At 34.3% G+C, this 24104-nt stretch overlaps 1 protein-coding gene across 1 annotated transcript; it reads left to right on the top strand.

Moving 5' to 3' along the window:
• Positions 1 to 4282: 4282 nt before the first annotated feature.
• On the top strand, positions 4283 to 6430 carry LOC137388390 (uncharacterized). The gene is made up of 3 exons (XM_068074876.1): positions 4283 to 4394; positions 4958 to 5618; positions 6307 to 6430. Exons 1-3 carry the CDS (start codon positions 4283 to 4285, stop codon positions 6428 to 6430), a joined length of 897 nt encoding a protein of 298 aa, XP_067930977.1.
• The last annotated feature ends 17674 nt before the right edge of the window (positions 6431 to 24104 follow it).

Here is a 24104-nt window from a genome sequence, read left to right as displayed (position 1 = left end):
CGCTCTCTATAACTACTTCCTAGACACTGACAATGAACCATCTTAGAGCAATGCTCAAGGACACTGAAACTCTCTGGTCATTGATGTTATATTTTTATAGTAACATACTAGTGACTTTCATCACCTTTTGATATTCTCATTGTGATTTACTGTCTGATCCTTATAGTTGTGTATACATACTAGCAACAAATTTGACTTTGTCCTTGTTCTAAATTTTGAGCTAATAAACTTAATGTTGTTTAAAATGTAACAACATAAAATCCAAACAATATGAAGTCACAAAACAAACAATTCAACTCATTCAAAAAAGGCTAATTAGCATAAAATTAGAACCTGGAAATCAACTGAAGTCTTAGCATGCAAATTAATTAACCTTGGCTCATGTTGACTACTGCAGCTAAAATCATCGTCTTTACCAAATATAGACCTACAGTTAAGCATAGAAGCTAGTTTGGATGCATTTGCTGGGTGTAACATTTTTGATATTCTTCACATACTGTTTGGCATTGAAACTGCTTGTAATGGGGTTTGTGTGAGGCCCAGGTAAAAATGAGTGGCTTCTGAGGGCAACTACCAAATGTGTTGCATGATGCCTATTAGGTTGACATACAATCATTACCATGTAGCACAATCTGATATATATATATGTATCTATATATATATATATATATATATATATATATATATATATATATATATATATATATATATATATATATATATATATATATATATATATATAGATATATATATACATATATATATATATATATACATGTATATATATATATACATATATATATCAGATTGTGCTACATGGTAATGATTGTATGTCAACCTAATAGGCATCATATATATATCATATATCTATCATATCTATATATCATATATCATATATATCATATATCATATATATATATATATATATATATATATATATATATATATATATATATATATATATATATATATATATATATATGTATATATATATACATGTATATATGTATCAATACTCATATCAATACTCCTGTTATAGTTGCTAGTCTCTGCGTTTTACTGAATATTGTGTACACCGAGTGTACACCTGAGAGTTATGTGCACCATGGGATGACAACTCATATTTAGTCATACTACAAACATTGCTGTTATATTACAATACGTCATATCCTTTTTACTTTCTTCTGTTCCACGCAGCGTCAAGCTATATAATAAAAAGTTGCCGCTGCAAAAGCAAATGTTTATACTGTCTTAGTGCGGCATCCAGGCATAAATGGCTGTCAGTGTGCATCATAAACAACTCTCGACAGGTTATGGGCCCAGAAACAGACTGCACTTCGACGGTAACATAGAAACATACAGCATATGGGAAACGCGTTTTATTAACTATCTATACGCTTTGGACATTTCGATACAAAAAGGTATACACCCACTACCAACTAGTGTAGAAGATGATGAGGACTTTAATGTCACAAACAGAAGAGCCTTTGCTGAACTTTTCCAAGTTTTGGATGACAGATGACCACAATTAATTGTAAATGACGCTTCTAACAAAGGACGTGAGGCTTTAGCAGCATTAAGGAAACATTACGTCAGTACAGCATGGCCCGGAGTAATAACTCTATATGAAGAACTACCAGCAATATCAATAAAAAAACCGAAGATGTCACCAACTACCTAATAAGAGCAGAGAGAGAAAGAGAGAGCCGCAACTGGTCTTTGCTCTGCAGGTGAGGCAATATCAGAATGTTTAATTACAGCTATGGTCTTGAAGGATTTACCTGCTTCAATTAATTCATTCGTAGTAGTACATATTCAAACCAACTCCGTCAAAACGCTCACTGAGTTAAAGGTCGCTTTAACAAATCACTCAAACACCGAAGCTATCATGACCACCATGAGCTCTAAGACGTATAAGCCACCTGCTAACCACAGTAATACTAACAATTACAACATTCACTACAACGCAAAAGCAAAACCTAGCAGCAGCAAAGTATGCCTCTCATGTGGGGAACCTGAGCACAACACAGACACGTGCCATCAACGTTCAAAATTACGCTGCAGCTTCTGCCAAAAATCTGGACATGTTGAGAGTATATGCCTTGCTAAGAAAAAAAGCAGTAGCAGTGAAACGCCAACATCCGCCAACAATGTTGCTTCTGAATTTGAAGCGACCAACTCATTTGCAATAGACACCACAATTGCTCAAAGTAACGCCAATCAAAAACAATCCGACGACAGCCGTTCTTATCTAGTGAACTGTGGTGCCACTACACACATTGTAAACAAGGCTGAACGCTTTATTCGACCCAAACTTTAAAGCCGACAACCATTATATTCAACTTGCCGATGGTACTCGAAGTAATCAAATAGCAATCACACGAGGAACAGCTGAATTCAATGTATACAACACCGACGGTAATCCTAAACAAATACTGCTCACTAAAGCACTACTCATCCAGTCATTTCCGATGAGCCTATTCTCTGTGTGCGCTGCTACCGACACAGGTGCCAGCCTGATATTCTGTAACGAAAAGACACAGCTTATATCAAGAAATACAACATTCACTGTTACACAGAAAGGACAATTGTACTTTTTACCGACATGCAGTGTACACACATCACTCAATGTTTGTACACTTGAACAATGGCACCGAGCGCTCGGACACATAAATCACAATGATCTCATAAAACTACCAACAGTGACTAAAACATGACTGTCCGCAACACAAAGGCAGTAAAGACATGCAACACATGCAAGGAAAACAAACTGAGTCGAAGTCAAAAATCATGTGACGACACACTGCCTCGTGCGACAAAACTGCTAGAACGCGTGAACTCTGATGCAGGACTGTATTCACTGGTTGCAAGTTGGGGCGGCTAATGTGAAGCGACTAGTTATGAACACCTGGGGGTGTTGAGGGATGGGGGAGCAGTGCAAGCCCCCAACAGGTTTTTCTTATGTAGGGCCTCAGCCGGGCCTCTTGTGTGAAATTTTAAAATTTTTTATCGGAAAGTATCAACATTTTTCTATTTTTGAGATTTGTTTTGTTTTAGGTGATGTGACTGACGCTACGTTTTTAAATTAAATTTGGCAAGACTTGACCGCAGTTAAAACGCTAAAAAAAAGACATCTTTTTTTTCTTTTGAGCGTTTTAACTAACATCAATTTTGCTGATTTTATTTTAAGTTCATACGGAGGGTTCCATGCTTTCGATGGGACATGGCCAAGCGGATGTTTAGTAAAACTTGATATTTTGCAATCCTTTATAAAGGTCGTTGACAAGAAAATATTGCCACTGATGAGGATAATAATGACGCCTAAGAACTACTAAAAGTTGACGTTTGTCTTTATGGCTTGGAATGAAATGATATTCTACAGCGATAAAAACCGTCTCCATAGCCGTTGGGCAAGTAACTTTTCAAATAAATGACGTTGAGGTCGAGTTACCTGAAACAATTTATCATGGCGTTGGAACGAACCGAACAAATCCGTTCGAGTTAGCCTTGTGTTTGAGATGAAATGTTACATTTTATCCGAGGGCAAGTTATCCGGGTTTGACTGTACTTAGCCCCGGAAAGTTCCTAAAAAGTTGGGACGGCTCCGCCGGCCTGCCGTAGGGAATACGGGCACGCTCTGATGTATGTGGGCCGATAGAACCCAATTCACGTGATGGACACAGATACATAGTAAGCTTTTGTGATGACTACCCGGGCATGATTTTTGTATACCCAATTCGATCTAAAGATGAAGTGCCAACCACACTCAAGAGATGCAATTGCTGACACAGCTTTGATAGGAAACATTCTAGAAATACACACAGACAATGGTGGCCAATACACCAGTAATGAATTCGCTAATATTCTACGAAACAATGGCATAAAACACTCCACAACCACTTCATATTTGCCGTTCCAAAATGGACAATCCGAAAGAGCTTGGTGTAGCTTGTTAAATATGGCTAGATGTGTCATAAACGAATCTAAGTTCCCCAAACTATTCTGGACATTTGCTATATGTTATGCTCAACACCTACGTAACCGATCATTCCAGCAAAAGTCAAAATTGACTGCCTACAAACTATTCACAGGTAGAAAACCAGATATGAGGAACCTACACGAATTTGGTTCAAACTGCACATTCTACACCGAAACCCACAAACAGATACTGAATGTTCGAGGACAGCAAGGCTATTTAGTTCTCAAAATATCCCTAAAAACGTGATCACCACCCGTAATGTGTACATACACAACAAATCAGAAGTTAACTTTCTTTCAGATAATGAGAGCACAACTCCCATACCACCACCAGTACAAGGTGCAGTTGATGCCATCACTAACGCTGAGCAAACATCAACATCGTCATGACTACAGAGAGCTCAAGGCCCTCTGTCGTATCTTGACGACTATCAATTGCTGGCTAACGTCGGCTACGCATGTGCTGCATTGTCCACACTACCTACAACATATGATGAAGCAATAAGGGCCAACGACGCCAACAAATGGAAGGCAGCAATAGATTTTGAAATTCGTTCGTTACGCGCCAATCACACCTGAAAAGTAACAGAACTACCACCTCACCAGCACGAGATTAAAGGGAAGTGGGTGTATACATACAAACACGGAAGTGCTGATGGACAAATTCAGTACAAGGCCAGATATGTAGCCAAAAGATATTCACAAATACCAAGCCAAGACTTCGACAAAACATACTCACCGACCACTCGATTCACATCTATTCGTACGATTCTCCAGCCGGCTGCAAACTCCAACTTACATCTACACCAACTTGATGTTAAGGGGGCATATTTGAACGCGTCGATAGATAAGGAAATATATATCGAACAACCACCAGGATACATAGCGCACCAAAACAACGCACGCCTGGCATGTAAATTAAACAAGTCATTGTATGGACTTTAACAAAGTGGTAAGAACTGGCACCAATTATTGACAGAATTCCTAAAATCAAATGGATTCACATCAAATTATAGTGATGCCTGTGTATACAAAAAGCACACCGACACGAATAACATATACCTGCTATTTTGGGTTGACGACATCATAGTTGCTAGCAGTGACATGAAACAAGTCAACACTGTAAATGAAATGCTGAACACTGCTTTCAAGATGGATGACAGAGGCCAAGTAAAATGGATTTTGGGTATTGACTTCCAACGTCAACCTGATGGCAGCTACTGTATGAGCCAAAAACGTTATGTCAATGCCACACTATCAAAATTCAATAAGACCGAATGTAACCCAGCTGCAATGCCCGCCAACACGAACACAGGCCTTCTGACAGCTAGCGCTGACAAACAAGAGAACAATCAGGACACTCAGTTTCCGTATCGTCAAGCCGTTGGATGTTTCATCTATCCTATAACTGGTACACGACCAGATATCAGCTGGACCGTATCTAAACTCTCTCAGTTTTTCGACAAACCCAACGCCACACACGTACAAGTCACCAAACCCCTCCTTCACTACTTGAAGGGAACAAAACACTATACCTTGAAATTCTCAACTAAATCAAAAGAGGAGCTGACCATGTTTACTGATTCTGATTGGGCCGGTGACACTAAAGACCGCCGCTCGACAAGTGGTTACCTCGCAAGGTTAGGCACAAGACCAATTAGCTAGAATACACGTAAGCAAACGACAGTGGCTTTCTTGTCATGTGAGGCTGAGTATCTCGCACTGACAGATGCCGTCAAGGAAACACTTTACTTAAGAAACCTTTTTGGAGCACTTGGTCAAACGCTCAACGATAAAACTCCTATCTACTGTGACATTCAAGGGACTATTGCACTGGCCAGCAAAACAGGCAGCCAGCATAACCGCTCAAAACATATTGACATAGGACATCGTTTTATTAAAGATCAGCCGACAGTCGAATACCAATATGTTGCAACAGCTAGCAATGTAGCCGACGTACTTACAAAACCACTTGACAAGATACGCCACCGCCAGGCTGTACACATGCTAATGCTTGAGGGGGCATGTCGACATACAATCATTGACATGTAGCACGACCTGATATGTATGTATATATATATATATATATATATATATGTATCAATACTCCTGTTATACTTGCTAGTCTATGCGTTTTACTGAATATTGTGTACACCGAACTGAGAGTTATGTGCACCATGGTATGACAACTCATATTTAGTTATACTACATACATCGCTGTTATATTACATTACGTCATATCCCTTCAACTCTTTTCTGTTCCACGCAGCGTCAAGCGCTCTATATAATAAAAATTGCTGCTGTAAAAGCAACTTTATATTATCCTAGTGTGGCATCCAGCCATAAATGGCTGCCAGTGCGGATCACAAACAACTCTCGACATATTATACCAATGATATACAGCCCACACATGGGGCTGTATATCATTGACTATACTGACATCTTTGCCTAGCCTGAGAACTGATATCAACTGTTTCAGATAACTCTATTAGTAAACTCAACTGCTTCATCTGGAAGAAGTAATAACTGTTTCACAAGCTCTCTGACTTGCATCGCTCAAATCAATGAGGTTTTACAAGAGCAATCTCAATCAGACAGTAGGAAAACTATGCACATTATGATTTTGTAAACATAGTACCTTGGTGAAGGTGGTTTTCAATGCTTGTCAATTGTTAACTGTGGCTGTAGCACTAAAAAGAAAAATAAATGTTGTTAGTAACTAACTTTAATCGTTTTGTATAGTTGCTGTAGCCACAGCAAACAATTCTGGTAATCTAATATCAGGGATTCCCAATAAGTCCTCTGTCACTTGATAAATAAACAAACTTTATTCAAAATTTAAATTGTCATATGTAGATCTTTGCTGTTGAACAATTTTAAAACAAAGTTGTAAAATGATATTTATTATGTAACACTAATTTTTAAACAAAGTGAAATGAAGTGATATGAGTATCTTCTAGCGCAGAACATAATCACAATCAGACACTGAAATAATCAAAAACCGAAATTCAACAATCTGGGTTATTTCCTCTTACAAATGAAAGAACAGCAAAGATGCAAATAAATATATTTTAACTAAGTTTATGATAAATAATTTGCTATAATAATCAAGCAAAAGATTAAACTAAATCGAAGGCTGTCTGTAACAGAGAGTAATACAAATAAAGCTAGTAACCACCTGCAACTAAGTACTTACATCAATGTAGCAAGAACAGCTTAGAAAGAAGTCAAAGACAAAGCAATGTACACCGCAAACTGAAAAGCCCTTAACTATATTTATATCTACAACTTTGTAAAAGTCTTCACCTTCAGTTTTTTGCAGAGTAAAATGGCCAAAATATTTGCTAAAGCTAAAATTTTGCTAAGTTTGCTAAATTTACAAGTTCAGCTGATGCAGTCTTTCTATATGTTTTACACAAGTTGGCACCTCAGAACAGACGTGAATTTGTGAGAAACATTATGAAAGACAAAACATATGTTATGTCATGACATAACATAACACTGTTATGCACTTTTACTCTCATGAGTAATAGCCTACTCTCGCTTTTCATGGTCCATTCATGATGCTTTCAGTAATTGATAGAGTTTAGTGAATGGTTACTCGATGCCTAAAACTTTTGTTTCTTAAAAGGCAACCTTCTACACTACGAACCTTTTTAATATATTTTAGAATATAATTTTCTTAGATATGTCAAACTTTTTTTATTTTTAAATGGATACACATGCAACATAGTTTGATAAACTATATTTTATTCATTGAGGTAGTTTTTGACATTGAAATCCTTGAAAACCTTTTAAACGTTTTGACTTGAAACTTTGTTTTGATCAGACTTAATAGTGTCATAAAATAGGCAGTTTTTATCTTGCTGTATACATGTAGCTACTGCAAAAAAAGTAATATTTTGCATATATAATTTAAAATGGGATTACTTTTACGCTATTTCACAAAATCAGTCTACACATGGTGGCACAAGAGTGCCTAGTTTTGAATTGCTAATCCTATTTCCAAGATAATTTTAAATATTAAAATTGACTTTCTCTTAACTAACACTACCGTAATACTTGAATAACTAGAGCATGAAATCGAAACAAATTGTACAGCAGTTACTACCACAGGACTGTATAGTAATGATAACCCAATTTATTGAAATTAAACTAGACTTGTCAAGATTTTGGTTAACTAGTTTGAGAACATGCTTTTTATTGCTGGAAACTTGACTGAACAATATATAGTTGCCACTAGGTACATGTAAATCTCTAGCTATTGTGTGACCACTACTTAAAAAACTTATGGCCTAGTAGTGGCACAAGTGAAAAATCTACCATCAGTTTCATAAAGTGCAAACAAAAAGATGTCTGGAATAAAAAATAAAGACATCAACTGTAGAATTATGACTAGAAGTAGTTTGAGCAGTTTGTGTTTGCTTCAAAGCTTATGATTTCACTGACAACTCTTATCATAACATTCTTTTCAAAGAATAAAAACTGTAAAGTAACTTTATTACGATTGGCAAAAGCAAATAAGACGAAATATTAGTATTTAAGGTCATTTTGGCTGCAGTTTCAATTAGCAAATAAACTATTTTAACTTGATTATTCATTGTATAATTCTGTCCAGTCAATAGATACACGCTAAAATTTTATAACTTACGCATAAATGTAAGTCGTATGACATATTAACAGTGTATGTACATGTATATTATTACACACATTAGTTTATGTACTAATGCATGTTTTGAAGCATTTTTTTTTAGAATTTTTATTTTAATATGAAATTCAAATTTGGTTAAACTACTCATTAACATTGGCGCCTAATAACCCTCAAACAAAAAAACAAAAGTTGAGCAACATAGAGACTTGTTAGTAACAGTATTTTCTTTACCGAACTTAAACTCTGCATGAATCTCAGGCGTTCCTGGAGATTTGAAAAAACTCTCATGAGAACCTGACTCACAGGAAATTTTTCAGTTGTCCACTCACTAAGATAGCAATATAACCAGGGTATTGGAGTTGTCTTACTCACTAAGATAGCAATATAACCAGTGTATTGGAGTTGTCCACTCACTAAGATAGCAATATAACCAGTGTATTGGAGTTGTCCACTCACTAAGATAGCAATATAACCAGTGTACATTTAAAATTCAAAAGTAATATAAGTTCAGATGGTCTCTTTCACCTTCTGTTGTAAATATTGAACCACTAAACCGCTGATTGGAGTGCATAAATTACCACCATTTTAGAATGTGGACTTTGGTTTTCATGACATAAAACTTTTACATATGTACATGTAGTTCAAGAAATTGACAAAACTTTGTCCCACTAATTTATGTACAATTGGTTTAATGTGAAGTTTCTACCAGGAAGGCGACTGTTGAGCTCAGCTGCTTGCTCTGTACTGACGAGTCATAATAATACATGTAATAATGACTCAACTACTCATAACACTCCTGAGAGGTAGTACTTACTTAGAACACACATAACAACTACACGCAAATATGTTCTTGGTTACCCCCTATCCAAATTGTTTAATAACGAAAGCAAGTGGTCACAACTCCAAGGTGCCAGAAAATCTTAACTGAATATCTGAAAGCAAACCTACTGCTAAGATATTTGCAATCAAACCTAAAATATCTTATTGTTTGAGACTTTATAGCACGCTGATAAATCAAAAGTCAGTTAATCACTACTAAATAGATCACATCACAAATTTATCTTGTTTGAAACGCTTTTTCAACTTGTATTTCTACTGATGCAACAACACAATAAAATAATAATTAATTGAAGCTAAACTCGGATTGCATTCATATTTTTTACACATGGGTCATGCAATTGGAGTATATGTGAAGTAGTCAAGTTCTAAGCCCATATCTTTTGCACTTTGACATGAGATACGATAGCTTTGAGTTTTATCAGGATGCATGATGGCAAACAAGAACTAATTCGAGTAGGCCTATTGACAGTAGATAGTATAACCTCAGATTTGATAAACATCGCTTTGTTTGTAGACAATTATAACAAAATGCATTCCAAAAAATGCATGCACAAAAGTTTTATTGGTTTCAGGTGGTAGCTTACACAACAGTTAACTGAATCTCACTAAAAACACATATAGATTATCGCTTATCATGCATAAAGTCTATGATAGAAATTCTGGTCTACTCTGTTATGAGTGTCTTGTTTGAGGACAAGTAAAAACTTGACAGCAAACTTTCTTACCGTACTATAAACTTTGACTTTCTTCTCTAGGTTAAGTAAGCCTGGATCTGATTGCCAAAATCTGACTCGGATCTGACTATAATTATCCAGTTTAAAAAGCAACAAAGATAATTAGGTATAATAGATAGAGCGAAATATTAAAAGCTGTCTTTCACATGACTACTTGAGTACTTATATCAAATTGTTTCATTGAAACCATCTGAGGATGTAGAAAAAATTCTATGCACATTTGCTGACCATAATTTTAGTGTTTATTCTTGGTGAAAAATTTGCTAACTCTGTGACTGTTCTTGTTTTGTCCATCACAAAATAGGAAATATATTGGACCGATTGTCCTGGCCAAAGATAACTTGTAAATGCATAGTTTTAATGCTTTCTGATAGTTCAATTAGAAATATGAGTGAAGCATGCAGGTGCAGTGGAACCTTTATGGCGGATTAGAGTGTCTTGGGTTTACATAAACCGAGTTATAATTACAAACTGGAGTTTGTAAAAATAAGGTGCAATATACTGGTATTATTGTAGCATAACCATAGATCTGGTTATATTAATGATGTTACACTGACAGGCACCCGTTAGCTAATATAAACTAAACTATGTATGTGTGTACTGTAAAACTAAAACTTATGGCAAATTAGAGTGTCCTGTGTTTTCAACCCGAGTTGATAAACAAAGTTATATTTAAAAACTCGAGTTTGTAAATATAACTCGGTTTATCAATTCGGTTAGCGCCAAAACTGAGTTTTACATTGTGTTAGAAAACTCTTTTTTCAGCATAGCCACCAAAACAATTTTATTCTATAAAAAAGAAGAGTCCAGGCTGTACACGTATTTATTCCACACTTCTTTACTGCTTTGATTTCTGCAATTTTTGTAGCAATGTATGTTATACAAAGGATGCTACTCTTGCTGAACAACCCAATAGTTTTGATATGGCGGTGTAAGGATTTTGCGGTAGTAAACAATCACCTTTTTTGCCATCACTTATCTTGAGCAGCGTTGCTTTTATACCATGTTTGCTGGCATCCACAACCGAGATATAGTGACACTGCAAATTCAGCTACTCAAAACAAGCGCCGTGTAATGCTGTGTTTGAGGCTTTCACCTGTCTCTCTTTGGACCACCTGCCGAGTTCTCCTTTGATTGTAGACCTGTTTGGTTGCTACTCAATTATTGCTGGTTATGTAGCCAATGTATGAGGCTTTAAAATAAAGCAGCTCACAGTTGGATAATCTTTTTCTGGACTAATTATAACTATCTTGTGCATTTAAAGTAAGGAAACAAGTCAATAAAACTGATGCAGCCCTTTTGGAGTGTAACCAGGGTAAAAGTAAGTTTGAAATGACAGAACCTTCGACTTTTAGAAGCCGGTGATCAGGTTCTAAAAGCAAATGTTTCTTGAGCATCAGTATTCAGAAATACTTACCATTATAGCTGACCAGGTTAATGGTACTAAAGAATCTGGATTACCACAAAGGTCAGGTTTTCCACAAATATTTTTTTAAAATTTTAGTCTCATAACTGGACTGGCAGCCAAATTGGAAGCCAGATCACACTGTGGAGAAATACTCGTGTCTCACATGCTAACAGCCTTTGGCAGATAAGACCTGAGGCTTTTTTTGGCTTTGGCCTCTTTCAGGTTGGGCCTGCACAGCTTGTTTTAACCAGTCAAACACTTGTTTACTCGACAATTTTGTCGTACAGCCGTTGTCCAGTGGCAACTGAGGGAGCTGATCTTCAGCCTTCTAAGAAAGCAGTAGCTTATGGATTGAGATACATCAGTGCCTGGGCTATTAATATGTCTACCTTACTCCCACCCGAAAGCATTATAGTCAATGGGGTTTGCCTTCCTCACCCCTACATGGTTAATTGGCTTCATCTACGGTCTTGACAATGGTGTCAGTGGGCGGTCATTTTTCTGATATTATTTGCAAGTATTTGTTACAGGCCCTTGTGGCGCTCACCAGTCTGAGGTTCAACACTGCCATGAAGATGCGAGGTATAGAGGGATTGTTCAGCAAATTGAACAATTTTTTTATTGTTATGTTGACTCTTTACAGTTTGGCCATGTCTCTGTATGCGATACGGATCAGCCAGTCCAGTTTCATAGCATCTCCCATAATTTCGCTCTGTTATACAATTTCAAAATGCTGATTTAGCTACAGACTAGCCTAGGTGACAGCATGAACCAAACTTTTAATGTTCTAAACACATTTTAAGTGATCCCAGCTGATTAGCAGTCTTTGGTATTGCTTTTCCAAACTCTTTTTAAGTGTGTAGAAAGACTTCTTTAGTCCATTGATTGCTTTTATGACCTCTTGAATTAGGGTGATGAAGTGCTCAACATTGACTGCCCTAGTGTACTGTGAATGTGTTAAACTGACGCCCCTGCATTTGAGCCACAACTTCCAACATTACTAATTCCAAGGATTTGACTGGCTAGTCCGAGCTTAGGTGTAAGCTCATGGTACACCTGCTGGCCATCTTCCAAAATATTTTTATAAGTACAGAGCTGCTATTTTATGACAGAAAGTGCTCGTCTTATGCTCCTTCAATGAGTTAAATACTGCAGTTTTTCAAGCAAAGACTTACTCAGCTACTAGACTGCAACTTTTACAGCAGACTGTGCTTGTACCCTCACTTTATTCAGCTGTTCTTTTTTGTTTATTCAGAGCGTACTTGGTTTGTCTTGTTGTAAAGTAAACTGGCGATCTTCTTTTCTGCTCATCAAGATCAAAAACAGGAGGTGAAAGCAGTATGACAAATACATATTTCATGAATATACATGTATATATATATATTTGAAAAAATTATTAAGAAATTAAACTTTTAGTAATTGTGCTACAAAATTGTTTCGTTGTTTTGTGTGATGCACTCATCAGACGCGGTTGGACCACGTCTGATGAGTACAACCGCGTCTGATGAGCGCATCACACGAAACAAATTTGTAGCGCAATTACTAAAAGTTTACTTTCTTCCTAGTATTTTTTTTTAAATATTTCATACTCCACTAATTATCTTTTAGGTTTTTAGTGTAGAGTTCTCTTTTTATATGCTTTTGCACCTGCTTTTAGTTACTTTATATATATATATAATTTTTTTTTCTATTTTAAGAAAATATGAATATTGATTAGTTTGTTTGTGTTTATGGACAAAGTATATTCATTTAGATATATTCACATTCTGCCATACTGTGCATCTAGTAACAAAACAGTCCATGTTTCTTGAAATCTGTTATTAATAATGGTAATTACTGTTAGTGGTACAGCTTTCTCTGTCATAGTGAAGTCTCTCTGCTACTGATGAACAAACTGCTACGCCTGTAAAAGTTTAGATAAATAAATGTTTCTTTTAATTCCCGTTAGTGATTCAATTATTTCAGTGAGACGTTTTTAATTCTATCACTATACATGTAGCCAGTCGTACTGTAGAAGGACTCACTTGCAACAGATTATTGAGGGCAGGCTAAATACCATTAAGCCACTGAGGTTATTTTATGTGATACAAACAATACATCGTATCATCAAGATCAGTATAGGGAAGTATAACTTCTCTCTACTGTATTGATAAACAGTCATTTAAATACTGTTTTAATGTTAGGCTAGGTGTTGTAGTTTTTTAGAATAGTCTTTTGAAAACAAGCTTTTTCTCAAGCGTTTTAGATAGTTTCAATGCCACATATTTGAAATCAGGATGTTGAACACTTCACAAGGCTATATATTAACAGTGAGGCTTGCTTAGTCAACAATCAGAATTTATCAAGCTAAAATGCTTTTTGGGAAGACAAAGCACTAGTAAACATTTAAACAAAACCAACTCCTAACAGATTATGATGCCTTAATATATTTGTATAGGTATATCATACTAGGTTGCATTACTTACATCATGTAGAGCAATTTTCTACTACATGTATGTTTTAATGTTCTGAGGTGAAAGCACTACAGCTTAATTGGTATAAAAACACTCAAAACTCTTTGCTTTATTAATTTTTTTGTTATAGTATTTTGTTACAGTATTCTAACATTGATAAGTACAAAAATAACAAGAAAATTACATAAGTGGAACTTTAGTTATAAACCCTAAATAATATAGTTAATAAAGTAAAATAAAGTAAGAATGTTGATAATAATCAGAGTTGAGTGTTTTAAGTTATTAACCAATACAGTCAAATACAATTAAAGACCATAAACAAAAATCTCAGTATTCACTTAAAACACTGCATACTTTGAAGTATTAAACATCAAATAAATTTTATGCTGCAAAAGAGTACATGTGTACAATGTCTTATTTACTTTGCAAAACTAAAAAGATTATACTTGTACAGTATGGTAAGGTAAAGGGATAATGATCTGAATTGTTTGCACAAAGCTAACAATTTTAGTGATTGTAACTTTTCATGAACTAAGACACAGATTGATTATATTGATACTAATATTTATCAGAGTTAAGTGAACTAAATTATTAATGTTGATTATCATTGATGGTGTTTTTTCATAGTTACATTGCAGTGACTGTCATTGCCTTGTGATATTCTCATCGTCATTTCAGTGTTTGATCTTTGTATTTGTGTACACATACATACTGCAAGCAATTTGCCTTTGACAATGTTCTCAATTTTGAGCTGATAAATTTGATGTTGTTAAAAATTTATCAACATAAATTCCAAACTATGTGAAGTCACAAAGCAAACAGTTGGTTGACGCCTAGTTGACTTTACATCTAGATGTGCTTAAGAAGATGCAAAGCTGTCAGAAAAAACACATTTCAAAGAAAAGAAAAAGGTTTCAGCCTACGAGTGACACTTTAAAAAGAAATATCAGAACAGCGATGCAAGTATTTTGTAAAGCAAACAGTTTAAATTTAGCTTGCACTAAATTACTCTGCTTATTTTAATTTGGTGGTGCAACAAATAGCACTTGTCAGGCTATTCAATATGTAGAACTTTAAGTTTTTTCTTACCATGTTAGTCTATGTGAGATTTACAACATTTTGCTAGCTTACCCAAAGTTTGTACATTCGTAGTAGTGGTGATGTACTGAAAAACAATAAAAACGTCTAAAAAATATTAAAGGAAAAATGAGCAGAGGCAGAACCAAATGAATTAAAATGAGGTAATTATTTACATAAAACGATGACCAACATAAAGTGACATAAACATTAAAAATAATATTGGGGCAACACTTTGCCAATATTTCAATGCAAAGGATAATACTTCTGGAAAAAAGCTCAGACTATCTGGCATCTACCAAATTTTGTGAAGTCACAAAGCAAATAAATAAACTCATGCAAGAAAGGCTAATTACCATAATAGTAAAACCTGAAAATTGACTGAAGTTTTAGCACATAAATTGATAAATGTTTGCAGTCTCCCCTTAACTATTGTTAACAAAAAGCGTCATATTTGCTAAACAGAGATCCGAAATTCAACATACATGTAGATTTAATTTGGGATGCATGAACTGGGTCTAGCATCTTTAATACTACTCACATACTTTTTAGACCTTGTAAGTGTTTGTAAAAGCATTCATGAGGCGCAGGTAAAATGAGTAACTTCTGAGGCCAACTACTGATTGTGTTACATGTTTGTTAGACTGAAATCATCTTCGCCTAGCCTCAAAACTGATACCAACAGCTTCAGGTAACTCTATTAGTAAACTCAACTGGTACGGCTAAAAGACATCACAACAGTTTCACCAACTCTCTGACTTGCATTGCTCAAATCAATGAAGTTTTACAAGAGCAATTTCAATCAGACCGTAGATAAACTATGTGCATTGTAATTTATAAACATAGTAAATTAGCAAGTAAGTAACTATCTCTAATCATTTGTATGGCTTCTGTAGATACACTAAACAATTTTAATATACTGATACCAGGGAATCTCACGAATTCCTCTGTCTACCGCTAATTAAAAATGATTTTTACTTGGAATGTAAATTGGAATGTAGATATTTTTGATATTGAGCAAGTTTTTAAAAATAAACGTTGTAAAATGATCATTAATATGCAACTATAAAATCAAAAATATAAAATTTATTGAGTAACTTGTAGCTCACAGTAAAATTACAAAAAGACAAATGAATAGAAAATATAGAAGTCTTGCTTATTTCTTCTTACAAATTTCAAACAGCAAAGAGGCAAATAAATATTTTTTCACGAGGTTTAGGATCAACAATTTGCTATAATTAACAAAATAAAAGATGAAACTGAGCTGAAAGCTGTCAGTAGCGAATAGTCCTTCAAAGATACGTAGCTGGTAGTCAGCCGCAACCTACACCAATGTAGCAGGTACAACTTACAAACAAGTCAAAGACAAAGCAATGCTAATCTGGCACCCAAAAGCCACTAACTGCCGCAACATGATTGCTTTTTCATCTATATTAACAGCCTTGTTAAGTTCTTCACCTTCAATTATTTGTGGAGTTCATTGCACAACATTAATTTTTACAAAAAAAATCTAAAGCTGCTTGAATCTTTAGCTGATGTACTCTTTTTATGTTTTACACTCCTGAACAAACAGGCATCCATGAAAAACATCATCAAAGACAACATATACACTGTTGTGCACTTTTTACTACCATGACTAATAGCCTACTCTCAATTTTCATAGTCCATTCAGGATGCTGTGAATAGCACTTGTTAGCGTTTCATGAATGATCGATTGAATGTGTGACACTTTTGTTTCTTTCATGTCAACCTCATGTGCTACAAACTTTCCTAGATTAACTTTTAGAATATAGTTTTATTAGAACTATCATACATGTTTTCAATTTTAAATGAATATACATCCAACATAATTTTGTAACCTATGTTTTATTTATTGCTGCAGTTTTAGCCATTGAAAGCTTTGAAAACCATTTAAACGTTTCGTTTTGAAACCTTTTTTGGATTAGACTTGATACTTTAGTCAAATAGCCTAAAGTTTTTTATTTTGTTGCATAGCTAGTGCAAAACCTAATATTTTGCATATATAATTTAAAATGGTGTTATGTTTATGCTATTTCAAGAAAGATGTCTACACATAGTGGCATAAGAGCACCTAGTTTTGAACTGCTGTTTTGCATTTTAAAAAAACACGCGAAAACGACTTTCTCTTGACTTTCCACGACTGTTTTACTAGAATAACTAAAGCATGAAATTAGAAAAGGTTGTATATTAGTTAATCCTAAAAAACTGTATTATAATTAAAACACATTTTATTAAGATCAGACTAGACTTGTCTTGGTTTTAGTTGCTAACCAGTTTGAGAACATGCTTTATATTGCTGGAAATTTGACTAAAAAAGATACAATTGCCAATAGGTGAGTCTCTAGCTATGGTGTGACCACTACTTACAGAACTTATGCACTAGTTGTAACAAAAGTGAAACATCTACTAACAGTTGTATGAAGTGCAGACAGAAAATTGTCTGGTTTACAAACTAAATGTGTCAACTAGAACTATGACAAGAAACAGTTTAAGCAGTTTGCTTTTCCTTTAAAGCTTAGAAGTTCGCTAACAACTCCTATTGCCAAAAATATTTTTAAAGACTAAAAACTGTAAAGCAACTTTGCTAGGTTTGGCAAGCGCAAATTAATCAAAGTATGAGTTTAAATGGTCATTTTCGTTGCAGTTTTGATTAGCAATCAAACTTTATTAACTTGATTATTCATTGTATACTTTTGTCCAATCAAACATACATGCCAAAATCTTATAATTTACACATAGAATAATAAGTCGTATGATATATTTATGTACATGTGCATGTATATTATTACACACATAATACTAGTTCATGTTCTCAAATACTGTTCTTGACATTTATTTTAGCGCAAAACTGAAACTTAGTTAAACTGCTCATTAATATTAACACTTAGTAACCCCTCAAACAAAAACAAAGGTTGAACTGTATAGAAACTTGTTAGCAACATTATTTTCTTTACCGAGCTTAAACTCTGCATGACTCTCAGGCGTTCCTGGAGGTTCCAAAACTCCTCAAAAGAAACCTGACTAGCAGGATGTTTTGCAGGGTAGTGGAAATTTCCACTGATCACATTAGCAGCGTGAGAGTTTACATCAGACACAGCAAAGCGATATAAGTCTTGATGGGAGTCTAAATGAAGTCCCTGACATCCTGTGAAAAAAATTGAACTGCACACTTGCTGCTTAGCAGTTTGGAGCACTAACTAATTCACTTTAAATAACATAAATTAACACCATTTTTGAATGTTGAATTTGGCTTTCAGGACATAAAATTTTTACATATGGTTTTTAAGAAATTTCCTGGACTTTGACGTAGTAATTTGTGTACAATATTTATAACTGAAGTTTCTACCTAAAAGGCAACTGCCTAGCTCAGCTTACTCTCTACTGATAAGTCAAAACAATAACACTGGCTGAATTACTTATAACATTTCTGCATGGTCACACGTACTTAGAACACATATGAAAGCCACACACAAGTATGTTCCTGGTTATTTGCTATCCTAATTTTTCAAAATAGATGCAAATGGGGACAACTCTAAGGTGCCAGAAGATCTCAAATGAATATCCAAAGAAAAACCAATTGTTAAGATACCTGAAATAAAACCCAAAATATATTTTTTATTGAGACTTTTTGGACGCTTCCATTTCAAAATTCAGGTACATGCTACTAGGTACATTACACCACAGCTTTAAATTGCTTAAAGCGCTTTTACAACTGACATTTCTGTTTTTGGCTTTTGAAACTAGTATTTTTACTGATACAATAATACATTAAAATAATAAATAGTTGAAGCTACACTCAGATTGCATACATATTTCTTACTCATAGGTTATGCAATCGAGGTATATGTGAAGTAGTCAAGTTCTAACTGCATCTTTTTGACATTTTTACATTAGAGATGGTGACTTTGGGTGATATTGAGATGCAGGGTTATATACAATAACCAAAACAAGTATGCCTACTGACAGTAAATAGTATGATTGCAGATTTTCCAAATATTGTACTGCTTGTGGAAAATTATAACCAAATACATTCCTTATTACCAAATTCACTCGAATATTCAAATTTTTTATTGGTGTAGAGTGGTAGCATAGTCAACAGTTAATTGCTTCTCACTGAAATACACATAGAATATCTCTTATAATGTATAAAGTCTATGATAGATATTTTAGTATATTTTGTTGTGGGTGTGTTGCTTAAGGACAAGTAAGAAATTTGACAGCAAGCTTACTAGCCGTACTGTAAACTTTGACTTTCCTCTTTAAGTTAAATAAGCCTTGATCTACATGTAATTGTCAAAATCTGATTCAAGACAAAACTGCAACTTTTGTTAAATTTTTAGTCCAATGTAGCAAATCAATTGTATTTTTGACAGCTCAACATTTAAATTAATACTTGCACAACGTTTTGCTATGAATGTGCGGTTGAAAAAGCGGCAAAGTTAACTAAGTATAAAAAAGCAAACTATTAAAACGCTGTCTTTTATATGACTATTCGAGAAGTTATATCAAATTCTTTTATTGACACCTTGTGAGAATGTAGAAAAAATTATAGGCACATTTTCTGACCTTAAATTCGATGTTTTTTATCGGTGAAAAATATTCTAACTCAATGACTTGTTCTGTTTTGTCTATCGCAAGATATTAAATATATTAGATCATTTGTCCTGGTTAGAGATAACTTGTAACTGCATGATTTTAATGCTTTCTGATAGTTCAACTAGTGACAGAAAAGGAAACTCTAGTACATACATGTAGGTATTTTTAGTGAAGGCTTTTTGTGTTTTTTGGAAATATGTTTCAGAGTTGAATTGGTTTAAAAGGTAGCAAAGCCTATCAATAATCTTTTTGACAAAGTCTAGTTTGCTAAGATTTTTTGTTAGGATTAAAACATTCATTTATAAAGTTAGTACTAGACTAAAAGTGTTTTTGTTTATCTATTGAAGTGTAATTTTTGAACAAGGCAGGAACCAGCTAAAAATGGCATAAGCTTAACAAAGATAATAGCGATCCATTATGTAGCAAATAGAAAAGCATACGGTTTTTACAACTTAGGAGTTTTTGCCATATTCAAAATCAAATCAGTAATTAAAGTAAAAACTAGATTTATTATTTCTAAATTAACCAAAATGCTGCTTTCTTCTGGTAACATTACGTCATTACTTCACCGTGCCTTATAATAACTAACTTTACTTGATTATCTTTAGTCTTGATCTAATTTCATTTAAAGCTCCTATTGCTCAATCTTGTGAGGTTCATTTGTCTGTTTAGACAAAATGCAAGTTTACTAGCTCAATAGAAATTTTTTAGAAAGTGTTGTAACTCTGTAATTTTAGTTGACATAAATGGTATTTAAAAAAACATTAGCGTTATGGAAACCATACCTGCAAGGGCCTATTTTACTAAGTGCTTGCTGATCTTGCAATTGCTTGAGGTAGAACGTAAATTAAACAAAAAGTTCATCTTTATAAAACAAATAACTATTAATTACTTCTATAAAATGCTCCATTTTTTGTATTGGTTGGATCAAATCTCCTAGGTAGAGTTTGAGTATCTGTGCAAGTTTTTTTTAAAGACATATAGCTTTTGTAGCTCCTAAGCATTGCGACAATTGTACAAATGTTTCAATATTCGAACATTATCGTTAACAAGGTACATTATCTGAGATGATTGTTTCTGGGATCTTAAGTGTCGTGAATGTGAATTTCCCAGTGTTAATCATGACCGTTATTGTCTTGTTAGTGAGACATGTGAATTCTATGCAAATAATGTAGTAGTCTACAACTGTCATATACTCATTGTTTTTGAAGTCAAATAGATCTGTAGTTATGGTTTGCCATAGTCTGTCTGAACGGAACATCAATTTCAGAAGTTCATAGCGCATTCAAGTTTGTGTTGCTGCTAGGCTATGCAATTTTTTGCAGTTTTTGCAACATTGGTTTTTACATGGTTTTTACCAATGGTTTCACATTGGTCTTTTTACACACACGAAGCACACACACATGTACGAACACACATATGCACACCCATGTATGCACACTAACACAAACGGACATATGCACTCCAACATGCATGCACATAAGTGCACCAATACACACCAACAAATGCGCACTGACATACTTACACATATAAACACACCCCCACACATATGTGTATGCGTGCCCACACAAATATATGTTTCCCAACCGACGCGCACCAACTGACATGCGTGCCAACACACGCACACATGCATCAAAATTAATGCTACTACTAAAAGCAAAAGATTATCTACCTTTGCTCATGATACAAGTGTTAGCATTTCTACTGCAACTCATTGCTTGACTAGGCAACCAATTAGCTTTAAATCAAAAGTGCTGGAAAGTCACTGGTGACAGAGTATATGGATAGTACGTTATGTTTTACATGTAACTTTATGGTAATGTAAACTGCAATACACAGAATACTTTGTCAAAAGAGTATATAATAGTTACATTTTTGCTATAAAACTTTGAGTACTATCACAATTGGTACTAGTAATTTATTACAACTAAAAATATTTCATGATTTTGCTTCAGACCATATTAGAAAACAGAAAGTATGAGCTCAAAACAAAATATTGCACAGATCAAAGTTTAAAGCTGTGACGGTCAGCTTTGGAATCAATGGCAAAAACAATTATGTTTGTGCAACGTATAGTAATAAAAGTAAGAATGTTACTTTCCTTTCCAAGGTCGCAATAAATATATACATAAAATATTATAACTGATTTGTTAATAAAGCAGAACGTATAGAACCGCAAAACTAGGCAGCAGAGTCCTAAGAGAACAATAATAAAATAAATGCAAAAAATAATGACATTTGCTATGAAGAAATTTAAATTGCTGTGTCATAGTTGTAACTCGTGAGTGTTAATCCTTAGCAAACAAATTTCAACTGCTACAACCATATTTTAAAAGATTCAGTTTCAGAACCCTGTTCAGTGTAACAAAAAATTAATATATGTATAAAGTGACAATATGTTATATTGCCACCAAAAGTAAGATATTGTAGGAACCATGAAGAAGTCAAATAACACATATTATTGTACGAGATAAAGTCAGTTGTTAAAGAGATGAACTCAAAGCAAAAAATAATTTGTATATACAAAAAACTTTTTCTATTGTGTCCAATGCTTGCGTGTTTTATAAGCGCAATACTGAATCATTTCATTTTTCTCACATTAACTGATAGTATAGTACTGTCTCCTCATCATATCTCGGTATAATCAGAGTATCTCCTGATATGCACAAGTCAAAAACACTTGAAGAACTTCTCTCTTCTGAATCAATAAGCATTCCCAAATGCCTGCCTATGGAAAAATAGAGTACATATTAATACTTCAAGGAAAATAATTTTTTAATTTTACTAGAAAAATCTATAAAATAAAGAAATTAGCAGAAAATGAATATAAGACAGTTTTAGGTAGTCTGATAACTTTGTATCATGGACACGATGATGTATATCATTTTATTTTTAGAGAAAGGTTCACAGATATTTTAATCTTTCCTAACCATAGAAGTTTTTTTGAGAATTTCATCAATATTATATTCACCAGATACATTCAGATTTTACTTGAGTTTTATGGTCGTTATCGGTATAAATGCTATTAAACTGTAATGCTTTTACAGCCTAGCCTCAAACTATCACTACAAGCACTGTGTCAAAACATGGCATATCCTTAACATTTATATCCACAATTGGTATCCAATTTATTCAATAACAAGTCTACTTTCTACATAAAATCTACTGCCTACTAGTTAATTACTGGTCTCTGAATCTACTCACTAATTTTGAAAAATATGCTCAAATAAATGCTAAAAAGCAATCATTGATTCTCTACGAAATCAAGAAATCAGGGTACACAGTGCTATCACTTGTGTCATGTAGTCAAGTCACTTAAATCGTAGTAGTACTTTACTACTAGACAAACCCTATCCACAAAAACAAACACGCATATATAGTTAACTCATTTAACTATACTAATGACTACCCAATGTGGTTTTTTATATAACAAATTCATTTAATATAAACACTCAATGCGAAAAACGCCAACAAAAAGATTTGAATTCCTGTTTTAACACATAAGCTAATTAAATATAACGATTACCAGTATCAACATGTAGTATGTGTATCTCTGTCTGTTCCGAGTCAAAAGGTGTCACTAGTATGTACTCCCCTTTATAGCAGGCTACTCCACCAGGCTTATCTACCTCTGTACAAGTCCACATTGTCTCGCCTGTTTCTATATTTACCCTAAGTATTGTTGATGTTTGAGAGGAAGATACAACAACAGATTCTGGGTTAGGAGCACACAGAGCAACTGATCCTGATTCCCCATCTTGTGAACAAGGAATGTGTTTAATAGTCTGTCCATCTAGTGAATAGACTGTCAGACATTTGTTACAGATGTCAGAGACTACTACTTTATCTCCAGTTACAACCAGCTTATTGACACAGTCACTGGAAGAGTCGGCGTGTACCCAGCTAGCGTTTAGTTTACAGTCAAGGTCAAATACTAGAACATTATATATATCAACTAGAATATACAGTTTCTCGTTATAAAAAAACAGCCCATCTATATCGATATCATCTTCCTCTAGTAATGAAAGTGAAGTTATCGAGTGAGCTGACTCATCTATTCTACATAAAGTTGGACCAGCTCCTCCAGCATAAGTGAATTCGCCACTATGAGCAACTGTGTAATATGATGATGGCACAGACACTTTTTTTTTTAGTTTGAGGGATGTGAGAGATGTGAGCGGGTAAATATATATAGCAGCATCATCGACCAACTTTAACTCAAGTTCCTGTACTTTAGCTAAAAGCAGTAGAAAGAGTAAATGCATAGATTAAACTAGTGAATGGTACTGACTAGCTTTGCTACCCTCTTTAAAAATTATCAATTGACCAACAGCCTCTTGATTTAC

Source organism: Watersipora subatra, chromosome 2 (assembly GCF_963576615.1).
Source record: "Watersipora subatra chromosome 2, tzWatSuba1.1, whole genome shotgun sequence".
NCBI lineage: Eukaryota > Metazoa > Bryozoa > Gymnolaemata > Cheilostomatida > Watersiporidae > Watersipora > Watersipora subatra.
This window is presented reverse-complemented; position numbering and strand designations above follow the sequence as displayed.

Bases quoted from the DNA above. Each gene is read 5' to 3' on its own strand.
- LOC137388390 (XM_068074876.1), top strand. From the start codon at position 4,283: ATGAGAGCACAACTCCCATACCACCACCAGTACAAGGTGCAGTTGATG. The intron at 4,395-4,957 runs GTATCTTGACGA...AATTATTGACAG, and splicing joins AGAGCTCAAGGCCCTCTGTC to AATTCCTAAAATCAAATGGA. The intron at 5,619-6,306 runs GTTAGGCACAAG...ATATTATCCTAG, and splicing joins ACAAGTGGTTACCTCGCAAG to TGTGGCATCCAGCCATAAAT.